At 43.0% G+C, this 16,343-nt stretch overlaps 1 protein-coding gene across 1 annotated transcript in view; it reads right to left on the bottom strand.

Moving 5' to 3' along the window:
- Positions 1–12,468, bottom strand: part of ASAH2 (N-acylsphingosine amidohydrolase 2) — a 71,597-nt gene extending 59,129 nt beyond the window's left edge. Inside the window, exons 1-4 of the mRNA XM_055322983.1 lie at positions 12,357–12,468; positions 8,889–9,020; positions 5,798–6,003; positions 4,272–4,421 (exon numbers count right to left, since the gene is read on the bottom strand). Coding sequence (XP_055178958.1) covers positions 4,272–4,421; positions 5,798–6,003; positions 8,889–9,015 — 483 coding nt within the window. The 5' untranslated portion in view covers positions 9,016–9,020; positions 12,357–12,468. The remainder of the gene's footprint in view (positions 1–4,271; positions 4,422–5,797; positions 6,004–8,888; positions 9,021–12,356) is intronic.
- Between the last annotated feature and the right edge of the window lie 3,875 nt (positions 12,469–16,343).

Below are 16,343 nucleotides of genomic sequence, written 5' to 3'. Positions count from 1 at the left end.
TTTCTCCACATCCTCTCCAACATTTGTTGTTTCCTGCCTTATTAATTTTCCCCATTCTCACTGGTGTGAGGTGGTATCTCATTGTGGTTTTGATTTGTATTTCCCTGATGGCAAGTGATGCAGAGCATTTTCTCATGTGCATGTTGGCCATGTCTATGTCTTCCTCTGTGAGATTTCTCTTCATGTCTTTTGCCCATTTCATGATTGGATTGTTTGTTTCTTTGGTGTTGAGTTTAATAAGTTCTTTATAGATTTTGGAAACTAGCCCTTTATCTGATATGTTATTTGCAAATATCTTCTCCCATTCTGTAGGTTGTCTTTGAGTTTTGTTGACTGTATCCTTTGCTGTGCAAAAGCTTCTTATCTTGATGAAGTCCCAATAGTTCATTTTTGCTTTTGTTTCTTTTGTTTTCGTGGATGTATCTTGCAAGAAGTTACTGTGACCAAGTTCAAAAAGGGTGTTGCCTGTGTTCTCCTCTAGGATTTTGATGGAGTCTTGTCTCACATTTAAATCTTTCATCCATTTTGAGTTTATCTTTGTGTATGGTGCAAGAGAGTGGTCTAGTTTCATTCTTCTGCATGTGGATGACCAATTTTCCCAGCACCATTTATTGAAGAGACTGTCTTTCTTCCAGTGGATCGTCTTTCCTCCTTTGTCGAATATTAGTTGACCATAAAGTTCAGGGTCCATTTCTGGATTCTCTATTCTGTTCCATTGGTCTATGTGTCTGTTTTTGTGCCAGTACCACACTGTCTTGATGACCACAGCTTTGTAGTACAACCTGAAATCTGGCATTGTGATGCCCCCAGCTATGGTTTTCTTTTTTAAAATTCCCCTGGCTATTCGGGGTCTTTTCTGATTCCACACAAATCTTAAAATAATTTGTTCTAACAATCCTCAATATATATGCCCCGAATGTGGGAGCTGCCAAATACTTAAACGAATTATTAACCAAAGTAAAGAAATACTTAGATAATAATACACTTATACTTGGTGACTTCAATCTAGCTCTCTCTACCCTTGATAGGTCTTCTAAACACAACATCTCCAAAGAAACGAGAGCTTTAAATGATACACTGGACCAGATAGATTTCACAGATATCTACAGAACTTTACATCCAAACTCAACTGAATACACATTCTTCTCAAGTGCACATGGAACTTTTTCCAGAATAGACCACATACTGGGTCACAAATCGGGTCTGAACCGATACCAAAAGATTGGGATCGTCCCCTGCATATTCTCAGACCATAACGCCTTGAAATTAGAACTCAATCACAAGAAGAAGTTTGGAAGGACCTCAATCACGTGGAGGTTAAGGACCATCCTGCTAAAAGATAAAAGGGTCAACCAGGAAATTAAGGAAGAATTAAAAAGATTCATGGAAACTAATGAGAATGAAGATACAACTGTTCAAAATCTTTGGGATGCAGCAAAAGCAGTCCTGAGGGGGAAATACATCGCAATACAAGCATCCATTCAAAAACTGGAAAGAACTCAAATACAAAAGCTAACCTTACACATAAAGGAGCTAGAGAAGAAGCAGCAAATCGACCCGACGCCCAGCAGAAGAAGAGAGTTAATTAAAATTCGAGCAGAACTCAACGAAATTGAGACCAGAAGAACTGTGGAACAGATCAATAGAACCAGGAGTTGGTTCTTTGAAAGAATTAATAAGATAGATAAACCATTAGCCAACCTTATTAAAAAGAAGAGAGAGAAGACTCAAATTAATAAAATCATGAATGAGAAAGGAGAGATCACTACCAACACCAAGGAAATACAAACGATTTTAAAAACATATTATGAACAGCTCTATGCCAATAAATTAGGCAATCTTGAAGAAATGGACGCATTCCTGGAAAGCCACAAACTACCAAAACTGGAGCAGGAAGAAATAGAAAACCTGAACAGGCCAATAACCAGGGAGGAAATTGAAGCAGTCATCAAAAACCTCCCAAGACACAAGAGTCCAGGGCCAGATGGCTTCCCAGGGGAATTCTATCAAACGTTTAAAGAAGAAATCATACCTATTCTACTAAAGCTGTTTGGAAAGATAGAAAGAGATGGAGTACTTCCAAACTCATTTTTTTAATAAATTAATTTTTATTGGTGTTCAATTTACCAACATACAGAATAACACCCAGTGCTCATCCCGTCAAGTGTCCCCCTCAGTGCCCGTCACCCATTCACCCCCACCCCCCGCCCTCCTCCCCCTCCACCACCCCTAGTTCATTTCCCAGAGTTAGGAGTCTTTATGTTCTGTGTCCCTTTCTGATATTTCCCACACATTTCTTCTCCCTTCCCTTATATTCCCTTTCACTATTATTCATATTCCCCAAATGAATGAGAACATGCACTGTTTGTCCTTCTCCGATTGACTTACTTTACTCAGATACTCCTCCCTTTCAGAGGGCACACTTTGCTTTCCCATCCCTGAGTGTGACCTGGACTTGGAGACTTGCTTCCAATGAACACAATAGGCTGGACGTGCAACTTCTGAGCTGGGTTAGGAGAGGTTAACCCGGGGTTTCTTCCCTGCTCGGTCTCTGGCATCACCCACTCCGAGGGAAGGGGCTGTTCTAGGCCACAAGGATATGGAAAGTAGGGAAAGGAGGCCTTTTGCCAGCAGCCACACAAGTGAATCATCTTGGAAGTGGATTAATTAAGCCTTCCAATGACTATGGCCTTTGCCAACACCTTGATTTCAAGATACCCTAAGCCAGAACCACCCAGCTAAGCCAGTCCTGATTTCCTGACCAACAGAATGAAAGATGTTTTCTGTTTTAAGCAGCTGATTTCTGGGGCTATTTGTTACTCAGTAATAGATAACTAACACATCACTGTACTGTACTCCAGTGAATTATAGTTACTATGTTTTTCGATTCACTCCTTCCTCTTCTCCTCAACTGGCTAGTGAGCTCATAGGGAATGTGGGTTCTGACTCACTCGGCTGTGTGCCCCTTGAAGTGACCAGAGTACTGTGCCAAAAAAAAAAAACCACAAAAGCAAACAAACAACAACAAAAATGGGTAGTCAGTACATTTGCCCCTCCAAGATAATAGAATAATGTCACTTGTAAGAATGTGGGCTCTGGTATCAGGCACATGTGCGTTCGGAACCCAGCTCTACCATTTGATAACTGTGTGAATTTGGGAAAGTTCCTTGCCTTCTCTAAGACTCTGTTGCCTTATCCATAAAGTGGGGATAACAACAAACCCACCTCATAGTTGTGTTGTAAGTGTAGGAGTGGACATCCAGAGATGCGGGTGGTTTCCGCTCCCCTCTTGGGGAGCTATGTAGGAGAAATGCCTCGAGGCCCCCTCATCATCGCTCTCGTGGACCATTTCACACAGCAGGAGGAACAGGGTTTAATAGATGAGACTGATAGAAGGTGACATTGAAGAGTAGACATTTAACAGTCACTCTCCTGGGTGCTCCAGCCTCTCTTCTTCCTCACCTTTGTCAATATGTGAGCAGACATTCAGAGAGCACACTCTCTTTCTGTGACCTGATCCCATGCAGAAACTACAACTGCCTCAGGGCCAAGAAACTGGCTTAGAAAGACAGACCTGGAAGTCCATGCCCATCTCCCTACTTCTCCCTCTCCCTCTGCACACCTTACTGCTGCCTGCCCAGGACCCATGGGCACCCTTCTACTAAGCTCAATCTTCCCCACAGAGGGGGCAACACGGGTCTCAGTTTGAGGAGAAATCACAGAAGAGCCTGCCATATTCTACAATAAAGAGGGAGAGAGCCAAAACTACTCTTTCTAAATTTTATTATGGAAACATTCAAACACATGCAAAAATAACGAGAATAGCATAATGAGGCCTCCATGTACCTCTCACCCAACTTCAGCCATTTATGGCCGACCTCATTTCAGTGTTGTGTTTCACTTCTCATCTGGCTCCTTGCACCTCTTCACAATTGTCTATACACTGGAGGGAAGGGTTAGTGAATAATTAGAGCCCTCAAGCTTCTATCAAGGAGGATTAAATAAGGGCACGTGTGTGAAGGTCGCCTAGAACATAATAAGCTTTCAAAACACTAACATTAATAATGACAAAGAGCTGTCAGCAGAATTGAAAGCAAGTTTGACCAAGATGACTTAGACTGCCATTGTTTGCTGGTTTGTCAAGAGCTTCTAAGGGTGGAGGGCAGTGGAACTCACTGGATGAGAAGCCAGGAGGGCTTAGTTACTGTCACACTCACTCACAGAGCTTTTCTTTTAAATCATGTCATTGCGTTGTCACCTCAGCCACTCACCTCCAGCCTGAGTCGCTGGGATACCATGCCTATGTCGATGCTGACAAACACCACTCGATTGGACCCATCGGGCTCCGCCATGACGAAAGCACGACTGTACAACCTGGTGAGGATGCCCCGGGCATTCTGGCCAGTTTTACTGTAGCCCATCTAGAAAGGAAGAGAGAGTCAGTGCCACTCTGCCTCACTCCCCTGCCACCAGAACCAGGCACACCCACACATGAAGAGACTACATAGGAAAGGTGAAGTAAAACACAGTCCACAGGACATCATGGCTCTGCGTGAGATAATACGATGTGTTTTCAATAATAAAGCCATCATCGTTTTCTGTGCAGAAAAACGTAAACACACAGTAGCCATCAGTTTGGCAGAAGCCATTCACAGGCCCACCTGTTAAGGAAGGGGCTGGCGTGGCTTGGGCATTCCATTATCATATCAGAGACCTTCCAGAGTTTTCTGTTCTTTCCTCCTGCCTAAGGTACTATGGAATGAAGTAGTTCCCCTACCACCGTCCCACATTCCCAGGAACATCCTAAAGACTGAAGTCTCCCTCTCTTTGTTTTATTGGTGTGGGATCTTCTTTCTTTCTCTGAAGAAAATGGTTTCTTTACAATTAAATAATATCTACTGAAGATGTCTCACTCTGGCTTTTACCCTGTTGACCGTCCCTCAACTGAGTCAGATCAAATCTACATATTGCAAACCCCCTCCTCACCATGTCATAAGGCCCACCCATAAAGTCTTCAGAATGCTCCCTCTACTGCTTGCTTTGCACCTCATAGGCATGTTCACTTAGGGTTTGTAGAGCTATTTCTTAGAACAGACAGTAGGGAATAATTCCTAGACTCTAAAGATGATTTATTAGGAGGAAGAAAATCTCATCAAAAAACCTCATGTCCTAGCTTCCTAGAGAAGGGTTGAGGTGAATGAATATATCCACCATCTCAACCAAGATATTGCATGTCAGCAGCCAGTAGGCCACACTCGACCCACAGACACGCTGTCCTTGGCTTACAATGTTGGCCTCCACTAGGCTTCCAGTTTTAACTAGACTTGCCTATATTTTCCAAGTGAGTGATTTAGATCCTCAGGTCTCTGATCCAGAGATTTTCCAGCTTCTCTTGAAAAGACTTTAAGATAGGGCAGCCCTACATGGCAATAATCGCTAAAGCCATGCACTTTACAGTTGTACCCCACAACTTCCCCGCTGCCCTCCAAACTGAGGATTCTTTAGACACTTATCGGCTTACACGGGCCAGCTTCAGTCCTTTATGGTACCAGCTCACCCCCCGTGGTATGTGAGTTTGCCAGCCCTGCCATTTCCATTAATGAAAAATGGCCAATTGGCTTTATAAAGGAGTTGCAGTTGAACACACAGTCCCTCTTTAGAGTACAATATTCATAGTGTTAGCAGTAAAGCAATGGAAAAGTGAGAAGAAGACGATGTGATCATCAGGAGTAAGTGTAGGATGCAAGCTATAACATTACTTGTCTCTTTCTCCTTGAGGAGCCCATGATTTACCTACCAAGTTGATATCTGCTACTTGTCCTGTGCAGTCAGCTCGCCCAACACCAATATGGTAGCCACTAAAGTTCTGAAAGAGAGGAGGCTCTGGGGTGGTGACCACTGGCGGTGTCTGGGTGGCTGTTGTGCCATGGGTGAGTGTTGAGCCTTGAGTGGCTGTGGAGCCCAGGGTGGTTGTAGAGCTCTGGATTGTGGGAACACCTGAATCTAAAAGCAAAATAAAATACTCAAGGAACAACATTCCAGTCCATGTATTTGTTGGCATCGATTAGAACACGTAGGCTCAGGTTCCTAAGGAGAAATCGTTATATATTCTCTTATATTTAAAATATATGGTAAGAAACATCTCAGGAACTTACAGTATATAATAATCCTAAAGAAGATCTTTCTCTTGAACTGGAGATACTTCACCCTAACAGTCAAGGCCTATGTCAAATGTCCTTCAACTTCCCATTCCTTGTCAAACTCATGGCCCTGCACCTACTCCCCTTGCACTTCTCCTCTAGACAAACAAACCAGGTGCCAAATTCCTGGCACGCAGCCTACTAGATCTAACCTCCAGGGATCTGTCTCCACCCTTCTCTGCATTCAGAGACCTTACTTCTCTCTTGTCCACCAACCAAGCTCCATGACTCCCTTCCGAGTTGGTTCATTTCCATCACACTCAGAGGCAGCTCCACTAGGTTGAGCTGGGAATGCCACGCCCCTCCCCATCTCTATGCTGCCCCCTTTTCCCCAACTCTCTTAAGCCTTTTATTCAGAATGCAGACTAGATCATATATGCTCAGCATAGCTCCACCTGGGCAGCCTGGTGGCTCAGCGGTTTAGCGCCACCGTCAGCCCAGGGCCTGATCCTGGAGACCCAGGATCGAGTCCCACGTCAGGCTCCCTGCATGGAGCCTATTTCTCCCTCTGCTTATGTCTCTGTCTCTCTCTCTCTCTCTCTCTCTCTCTCTCTCTCTCTCTCTGTCTCTCATGAATAAATAAATAAAACCTTTAAAAAAATTTAAAAACATAGCTCCACCTTATTTTACTCATATCACCATCAACATATATGCGTGTACATGTCCTATGTGACTATCACACACACACACACACACACACACACACACACACACACAGTATCAAGGGAGGCAGAATGGCACAGAGCCTACAAGAGCAGATTCCAGAAACACATACCCTGTGTTTGAAAATGGACTCTACCACTTACCAATGAACAAATCACTTACCCTTTTCTCCTCTGATTATTCTCATCTATAAAATAGGGCTAACAATACTCTACTTGCTAGGGCTGTTTTAAACAATCAATATGTTAATACATATTAAACATTTAGAATAATTGCCAGCATATAGCTTTGGTCCTATTTACATATTGAGATATCTTACATATGCTTGTTATTTGTTTGTTTGTTTCCACCCCAGACAATAGCCAAGGTGGCCAAGGCAACAGATGTCACTGTCACAAGCATCAGTGCTCAGAAAGTATTTAGGAGATTGACTGCTGACTCCCTGGGATCCTGAGGACTCAAGAAAAGCTAGAGGTCACCTAGTCTGATCTCCTCAATTTTATGTATAGGAAAACTGGACCCCAGAGAAGGAATGTAACGACAATTTCATGGACAGCACGAGATGAATCAGGTCCTATGACTCAGAATCTGATGCTATTTCATCTATATTCACTGTGTAGTTAGAATCCATATTTTCTCAACCACAAGCCTTTGAGAGATCAATTATTGCAAGGAAGGAGGCAGGCACCTTTGCCTTATTGATACCAAGTAGGAATGGAGTGCCAACCAAAGCAAACCAAGTCCAAAGGCCAAGGGTGATTTCTTTATGACCTCAGAATCTCAGGTTCTACATCTGGAAAATGGTACTAAGACTAGCACCTACCTTTATAGAAGTTTTATGAGAATTAAGTGAGAAAAGTATGTAGACTCTTGACCATAGTGCTCAACACACAGCAACTACTCAACAAACAGCAACTCCTACTATAAGAATAGTTACCGTAACTGTTGATCACCTCCCTGAGTCTCAGCCTCTGGATTCTCTAACTTTAAAAGCCAAAACTAAGGAAGTCTTATGGGTCCTTTCTTTCCTAGCAGTTCATGCCCCTGCTCTCCACACCACTGGCACAGAGAATCTCTGTCCCTCTTGTGTTTGCAGGGAATTGAAAGCTCAGGGTCATGGTAGAGAATGTGCTGGAAACAAGAGGCCACTAGAGGGAAAACTGAGATGAAAGCCTTTTCTGTTTGGCCTAAAGCCAGCCCTCCCTTTACTTGGGTCAAAGCATTCAACCCCCACCTGTCTTCTCTACTTATATAGTATAGGACCCGCCATTAAAGTAGGGCTCCATCAAAGATCCAAGGGCCCAATATTGCCTGTAAATGTAGCCTACATCATCTTCAAAAACTAAATTAATTCCCAATATTAAATATATATATATATATATATATATATATATATATATATATATATATCAAGAATTGCCTAAATCATCCATTCTAGCTTCTCTTGAAAACTCTGGGGATCTGAGTCCATGTGACCCCATGACAACTAACAGTTGGCACTCAGGAGGGGCTGAAGATCGTTGCCCTACCTTGTTCCACCTCCTCACTCCACTTCATTTATAAAACTTGATCGGCCTTCCTAAGAATTTGAGTTCAATGCTTTCCACAGACTAGTTGATATTCAATGGGTCTTTCATTCTCCTTTTGTCCCCAAGAGAAGATGATGCCCAAGAAAAGTCAAAGAGAAAGACAGGAACATGGGGCAAATGCTCACTTTACTGGGCCTTGAAGAATTCTGAATAGGGCTTCAGTCAGTGGAAAAGTGACAGATGAGTAAGCGCCATGTCAGAATGCCTGTCAACTGACTATTTGGGGGCAAAGGTAAACTTGATAAAAATTGCTATCAATGCAGAAAGGGCAATTAATGTAAAGGTTAGCTGGCCATCCTAGGCTGCTTAAGTACACACTGAACAGCCCTGTTATCGGCATTACCAGCAGACACTGTTCTTTGCCTTGGCGTCTCCAGTAATCAAGAAACTTCCCACAGGCTAGGAATAGCACCCAAGAGAGCCCATTACAACTTGCCTTTGTGATTTTCAATGGTCCCACTGGTGATAAACAGGAGGCTGAGAAGGGCTACCGTGACAGCAGTCATCATCACGAGCAGGAAAATCAGGAATGTCTCTAATGTGGAGAAGGTGCGTTTGGCCATCTCTCCTGAGGAAAAGCAGAAATGGATGAGGCAGGAAAAGACAGGATCACAAATTAAAATGCATGTGCTTTGAGCTGCCCCAGCCCATGATGTCTTAGTGCCACCGCACAAATAGACGATAGCGGCCATGGCAAGTACAGAGCATACCTGCCACTAGTTGCATATGCCAAGCCATGGCAGACAAGACCAGTCAATTACAGCACTCGTTGGTGAGCTCAGATGTGGTTTCCAGACTCTTCTCAGCACAGTGCTCATTCTAGAAGCCACCACTCACCATTTGGCATTAGCAACTAAGCTAAAATGTATGTGTATGTGTATCCCTTGGCTGCATCATACTATTTTCGTTGGTGGTGATGATGCTATCTGCACACGGGTGGATGTGGGAACACTTCCGTCGACAGGGGTGATCACCCTTGGTTAGGGCTGTCCCCTATGGTCATGGCCTAAGGAAAAGGACCTTGTCTATAAGGAGGTGTCTACACACAATTTTGGCCTTTAGGGATCCCTGGGTGGCGCAGCGGTTTAGCGCCTGCCTTTGGCCCAGGGTGCGATCCTGGAGACCCGGGATCGAATCCCACGTCGGGCTCCTGGTGCATGGAGCCTGCTTTTCCCTCTGCCTATGTCTCTGCCTCTCTCTCTCTCTCTCTCTCTCTCTCTCTCTCTCTGTGACTATCATAAAAAAAAATTGGCCTTTAAATTCCATTTGCTAACCTTCAGTTAATATCTAATGAGAAAAAAGTATGAAAGGGAAGGTGGCCTCTCTGGTCTCAAGCCAGGCATTAGGAAAATCTCCCTCTTCTATCATCAGAAAGATCCCATACATTTTACAAACCCTGTCAAAGGATGAAGACAAAGACAAAGATGCAAAGACAATGCCCCTGTGTTCTACAAAGGCAGAAAATGTCCTTACAGATCCATTAAGATACTTTAGGAGTCAGAGTCATCATCACTCAGAGAGACTATGGAAGCTAAAAATTCACATACTGTAGGAGAAGGTATAATATGGTGCTTAAAAATTGGATTTTAGGGGATCCCTGGGTGGCTCAGCGGTTTGGCGCCTGCCTTCGGCCCAGGGCGTGATCCTGGAGTCCCGGGATCGAGTCCCATGTCAGGCTCCCGGCATGGAGCCTGCTTCTCCCTCCTCCTGTGTCTCTGCCTCTCTCTCTCTATATATATATATGTCTATCATAAGTAAGTAAGTAAATAAATAAATCTTTAAAAAAAATGGATTTTACCTTCTGACTCCAGAATCCAAATCTCATTTCTGCCACTTACTCAGCAACCTTGGGAGATCCTCCCCAACCTCAGTTTTTCCATCTGTAAATGGTGGTGTGATTATGATGATAATCTTAGTCCCCACCTTATAGAGTTCTTATGAAAATGAGATGACAAGCAATAATTTGTTTGTCCCGTAGGTGTTCAAAATGTTTGCAGTTATCGTTAGGTTGCAAAACAGCAACTCTGCTCCTCACTGTCCTCGAAGGGAGTTTAAATGAAGCTGCATTAAAGAATTCTTGGAATCACAGGTAGGAACTTCAGAGCCCATTTTCTCAACCCATACTTCAGGGAACCATAGCAATGAGATGGGATTAGAGTCCTAGGACGTGCTGCCAAGATGGGTATTACGTGACTCAGATGCTACACCCCCCCCCACCCAAGTTACAAATTCCCTCCAAACAAGTGTGCTTAGCATGGCCCAACTTTCTGTTTCAATTTGATTTAGTTGACAAGATAGAGGAGCTTACAGTTCATCTGTAAAAAGAGAGTCTACATTTACAAATCTAAACCCTCAAGTTTCCTTTCAAAATAGTTCATAAACCCTGGCAACACTGAGTCAGCATTCCTGGGTGCCAAGAGCTTGTAGAACATAGTAGCTGCTGTTCCTTCAGAGAGGGCATGTGTCCTCCAACCCACCACAGACTCTTCCCAGTGGCCCTTTTCTATCTAAGTTACTACCTTATTTTGTACTTATTTTATTTTGCAATCCCTGGACTGGAGTTTATTTATTTCTTTAAAGATTTTATTTATTTATTTGAGATAGAGAGAGAGCACAAGAGGGGAGGAGGGCAGAGGGAGAGGGAGAAGCAGACTCTCCGCTGAGCAGGGAGCCCAACGTGGGGCTCGATCCCAGGAGCCTGAGATCATGACCTGAGCCAAAGGCAGATGCTTCACTGACTGAGTCCCCCCAGGTGCCCTTGGACTAGAGTTTAACAATCAGTCTAACAGCAAACATTTCACAGGTAAGGCTGAACTGGAAGTGAACAAAGAGACTGGCACATCTTCCTAAATTTCTTGGTCATTAGTACCCTTTCCTCATCCATTTATCACCACCATGGTCACTTTCACTGCTACCATCAGGGACAACTTCAAATTTAAGGCAAAACAAATTAGTTCTGATCTCGGTCCCAACATTCACTGTCAGCCCTCAGGAATCAGGAAACACATCTAACCTGTGCCTCTGAAACTTGGACGATCCAAGTACATTTACTAGTCCGTAGCTGCTATCTCAGTGGCAAACCTCAAACCCAGTGTACCTAGTTCTTTCTAAAAGCTTTGGTTTCACTCCTCTTCCTCCTGGCTGGGAGAGTTGCTGCTCCACCAGGACAATTCAACAAGGCCGAGCGGCAGCAGACCTCCCGACCCCAGAGCATCTACATGTACATGGCACATACGTGTGAATGTGGTCACATGGTAGGAGCCTACACAACACACAGACATGGCCCCATATCACTTTTTTTTTTTTTTTTGCTAGCTTTATTCTGCTGAACTGATTACCACCAGCAGCATTTTACACAAGTCAACAGTGGCACTTGATCTAACATTAGAGTTTCCGGCTCTAACTCAGATTTCCATCATGTACTTCATGGGTTTCACTGCCCTGTTGCCAGAATTACCGCCAACATTATCACCTTTCTTTTTTAACCGGTTCCACTATTTATTTTTCATTGATGACTACAATCTGGATTCAAATCTAAAGCAAATGCCTTGTCTGCCTTCGGAATACACCATGGAGAGCTGAGCTAATGGTTGGAACTCAAAAGATTTGACATTTCCCACTGGTTCTCACTTGATCTGGCACAGTTTGCAAGCCCAGTGATGAGGCTGGAACACAACAGCAAGCCACTTGCCACATCTCTACTATGCTGAGGTCTCTGTTTTTCAAGACCGTGAGAGTAAAAAGGTAATAATTTGGCAAAACTAAATTTTCCAAAGCTAAGAAAACGGAGTGAAGCTTTTTGCATTTCAGCGAAATGCAGAGATCTTTCAGAGAAAGATCTCTAAGACAAAGGGATGATTCAAGACCCCTCCCTCCCTCTCCAAGAAAATACAAGTACTCTTACCTGATTCAACCAATCAAAAGAAATCCTGCATCCAGTAAAGCAAATGACCATCCAGAATGTTGTTCCTTTCCCCCCTGCACGGTGCTCAGCCAAGATTTCTCAGCACGTTCTGAAACCTAGTGAGGAAAGATGTTCACAGTCATGCCCAGGAGAGTAGAGTTCTCATTAGCATACTGGTGTGGGCTTGGTGCAGGACGAGATTAAAGTGTATTGATAACAAGAGCCCGTCTGCAAACTCTCCCCTGGGACAGACTGATACTGAGGTAAAAGTTGCAGAAGATCTGCTGGGCTGAAGGTCATTGACTTCAGCGTTTACACACCTCCTCAGCACAGCAAGCTCTGTGTGAGGTCTGTAACCTAGAGCACCAAAAAAAGAGCACCTGCTTTATTTGCCTCTGGTCACTCCACCAGTGCTCAAGAGGCATTGATGACGCATGCTGGACATTAGTGTGGGCTACAGCTCACTTTGAGCTATGTGTACACCAATTTCAGGTGAGGAAAGTGATTTTAACTCTTAGGTTCTTGTGCATAAAAAGAATGTGAAGGTTTAGGTGACATGAGAATGTGAATAATGAATATACAACAGGGCAAGAATGCTGTGCAACCATTAAATAATTTAATGACCTGAAACTCCTTTAAGGTATTTTAAGTTTAAAAGACATTATAATCCTGTTTTTAAAAAGTATACATTATTTATATATGTGTGGTCATGAAGACTATAAGAAATCACAGCAAGATTTTAAGATGTAATCTGGTGATAGGATTATGTGTGAATTTTGTTTTCATTTTTTCATGAAAAATATTTTCTGTAAGAGCCGTGCGCGGTTTTGTAATGGAGAAGATAAAATGTGTTACCTCCTCCTGAAGGATGTATACTGTATAACAGCATGGAGTTAAACAGAGGCCCATAAAATGCAAAGAGAGGAAGATATAGGCCAACCCCCAGCCTTTGGTTCCTACAAAATCTAAGCTGTCCAGGAAGCAGTTGGAAGAACACATAGGCCTCTTCATGTCTTGCAGAGTTAAAAGAGACCAGCCCCCAAAGTCCAGTGGAAAAACCAGAGATAGAAGTGCCTTCCAATAGTGCATTTAGTAATGTGGCTTAGCTACTTCTCTGCTACACAGTGGGGGGCTGGAGGAGGCAGGTTAAATTATGTCATTAAACCAGTTTGGTTTTTTTTTTTTTTACATGCATTTATGCTAGAATTCTTGGTGTCAAGGAGCAGAAGTCAAATCCAGGTAACTTAAGCAGTGCAGGGAAGAGAGAGAAGTAAATTCACTGGAAGACAGCAAAAAGAAGTTGAAGACATAGGCTCTGGAAGGCCAGACATCAGGGCAGATCCAGGTGGCAGGAGCTACCGCCATTGAGATGGATCCACTCCAGCTGTGGTAGGTCTCTATGTTGCACCACTTGGGATTCAGTTCCTGAGAGACAGCATCTGACTGGCCTAGCTCAGAGCATAGACACATCCTTTCCCTTGAGGAGAGACAGAAATAGTCCTTTCAATAAGACCATCCCCACAGAGAATGGGTAATTCTCTAGAATGAAATCAAGGCAGGTAAAAACAACAGACATCCACTAGTGACTTGCCATGAGATTGTCTCCCAAACTTCACCCTAACAGTGGGCCTCCAAACTGTACTTTCCGTTCCCCCCACCCCAGACCTCGCCACTACTTTCCTCCCCAAGAAAAGGAGCCCTGCCATGCTCATTCACACCAAGACTTAGAAGGTGGTCACCCACAGTCTAGTCCGGTAGAATCATTGTAACCAGGGTTGTAGTAGATCACATATCATTTCTTCCAGACAATATATGAAGAACCATCCCAAAATACCAAGGGTGAGAACTGAGGAAATGCCGAGCACTGCAGCAGGGCCAGTGGAGAAGTGATGTTGGGTCAAGGGGATTTGCAGTGCCCATCAAAACAGCGGGCTCCTGAAGCCAGGATTAAAACTACCTGGGGGTGGGGGGAAGATAACATCACTGCAAATATTTTAACTTGTACATATATTTTATTTCTGTCTGAATGGCCCTCAGATAAAGCTTGTTTGCTAGGATACAGATAATTGTCCTACTCTACCCATTACACCAAGACATGCACACATACACTACCACCCCTTACAGATGAGGAAACACACACAGAAAGGTTACATGGCTTCTAGAACAGGAAAGGATGGTTAAAAGGGAGCACGGTTGAGCAATACTTATTGCAGGATGTGAGCCCAAGTCTCCAGATTCCTAGGCAAGATCTCTTGCCTCTCACCAAATTCTTACTGTGTCACTTTGATCGGGGCCCTGGCATCGCAGCCTCTGGGAATAAGCAATTCCAAGTGGTCACTCCTCGTTAGCAGGTGATGAAGCAACCCATGTCCTCTGTCTCCTCACACTATCACGGAGGGAGAACTACCCAGCAGAGGGTAGAGGCAGCTAGAGAGAAACACATGAACTGTATTCAACCCCCAAAATGCTTCTCCCAAAACCCCAACTCATAAACTATCAAACAACACCATCAGTTTTTTTACTTATACCTACGAAGTAGGGGCCTTCAAAGGCTTGATGCTGACTTTCTATGCTCCATGCTAATTGTCACATTCTTTTTCATTCTTTGCTCCTTGCAATAATTGAAGAATAAATAGATACTTTAAAAAGTATCTATTATTTCATGAAGCATCCAGATTGTGGTCTTTAAATACTTTTTCTTACTAAAGGGAACAAGAGATCCTTGAAGAAATGGCTGGTTCTGGGTCTGGGGCAAGAAATACACAAAAGAAACCTGCAACATGTTTTCATACAAGGAATTAATGAAGCCAAGATGATGATAAGATGATTAGAATTATGTAGAAAGATAGAGGTTCCCTCTCAAATGGGTCAATTTGGGCATCAGTTAAAAAAAATAACTGCAATAGATTGACACAAACCAAATTTGCTTAAATCCATGATGTCATAGTGACACTTAAAAAAAAAACTCATTGATTACCTGTAAAAGATGCTACCTTTAAAATAATAAATTCCAATTTGTTTTTCTGAAAACTGGTAAGAAATAAAGGTGGCAGGGGTGAGGGTGCAGATCAAGAATGTCCTCTGCTTTTCCTATATAAAGGCATCTTGAGATGCCTTGGGAAAGCCAATCATTGATGAGGGATAATATCTCACACTTGAAATATTCCAGCCAATTAATGAATAAAAAATGACACATCAAGAATCTAGATGTTTTGCAAACCCTTAGTGAAAAGGTGGACTCAGGCAGTGATCATCTACTGGATGCTTATGTCACCAAAAGAGAGACAAATGAATATTACAAACCTCTGAGTGATGTGCTCTTCTCAAGTACTCTTACCAAAAAAAAAAAAAAAGGAACCCTAAATCAGATCAGCCTCTATATCCAAGTGCTTGTTTATGGAAAATAAAAAAGACAACCAACTATAGTAGAAGATACTGTGAAGATGCATAGAGCAAGCACAATCCAGACTGGGAAAGGCTCTGTAGGACAAATGACCCAGTTTCTTTAACAAAGAGATTGTTAAAGTGGAGTGGGAAGGAGAGGTGAAGAAGTAAGAGGATAAGGAGGAGGAGGAGAAGGAAACAGGAGGAGGGGCAGAGTGGAGAGGAGAGAGAAAGGCAGGAGAGGAGAGGAGAATAAAGGAGAAGAAACTGCCGATTAAAAGAGGCTGAAGGGACGTGTCAATCAATTTATGCTGTATCACCCAAACCCTCATTATTTAGAACCTTATTCAAACAAACTGGTTTTGAAACTTATGAGACAATTGGGAAAATTGGAACATTGACTAGATATTTGATGATATTAAGGAATTATTATTAAGAATGTGTGTATGATAATGAAGTTGTAGTCAGATCTTTGAAATAGTCCTATCTTTTAGACATATTCTGAAACAGATTTTTTTAAATAAATAATATCCAAAGTGCAAAGATTGATGAATGGATGGATTGGCAGATGGATGGATGGATGGATGAATGGATGGATGGATG

Source organism: Nyctereutes procyonoides, unplaced genomic scaffold (genome assembly GCF_905146905.1).
Source record: "Nyctereutes procyonoides isolate TBG_1078 unplaced genomic scaffold, NYPRO_anot_genome, whole genome shotgun sequence".
NCBI lineage: Eukaryota > Metazoa > Chordata > Mammalia > Carnivora > Canidae > Nyctereutes > Nyctereutes procyonoides.
The sequence above is the reverse complement of the archived record's forward strand: the minus strand, read 5'-3'. Positions and strand labels throughout refer to the sequence as shown.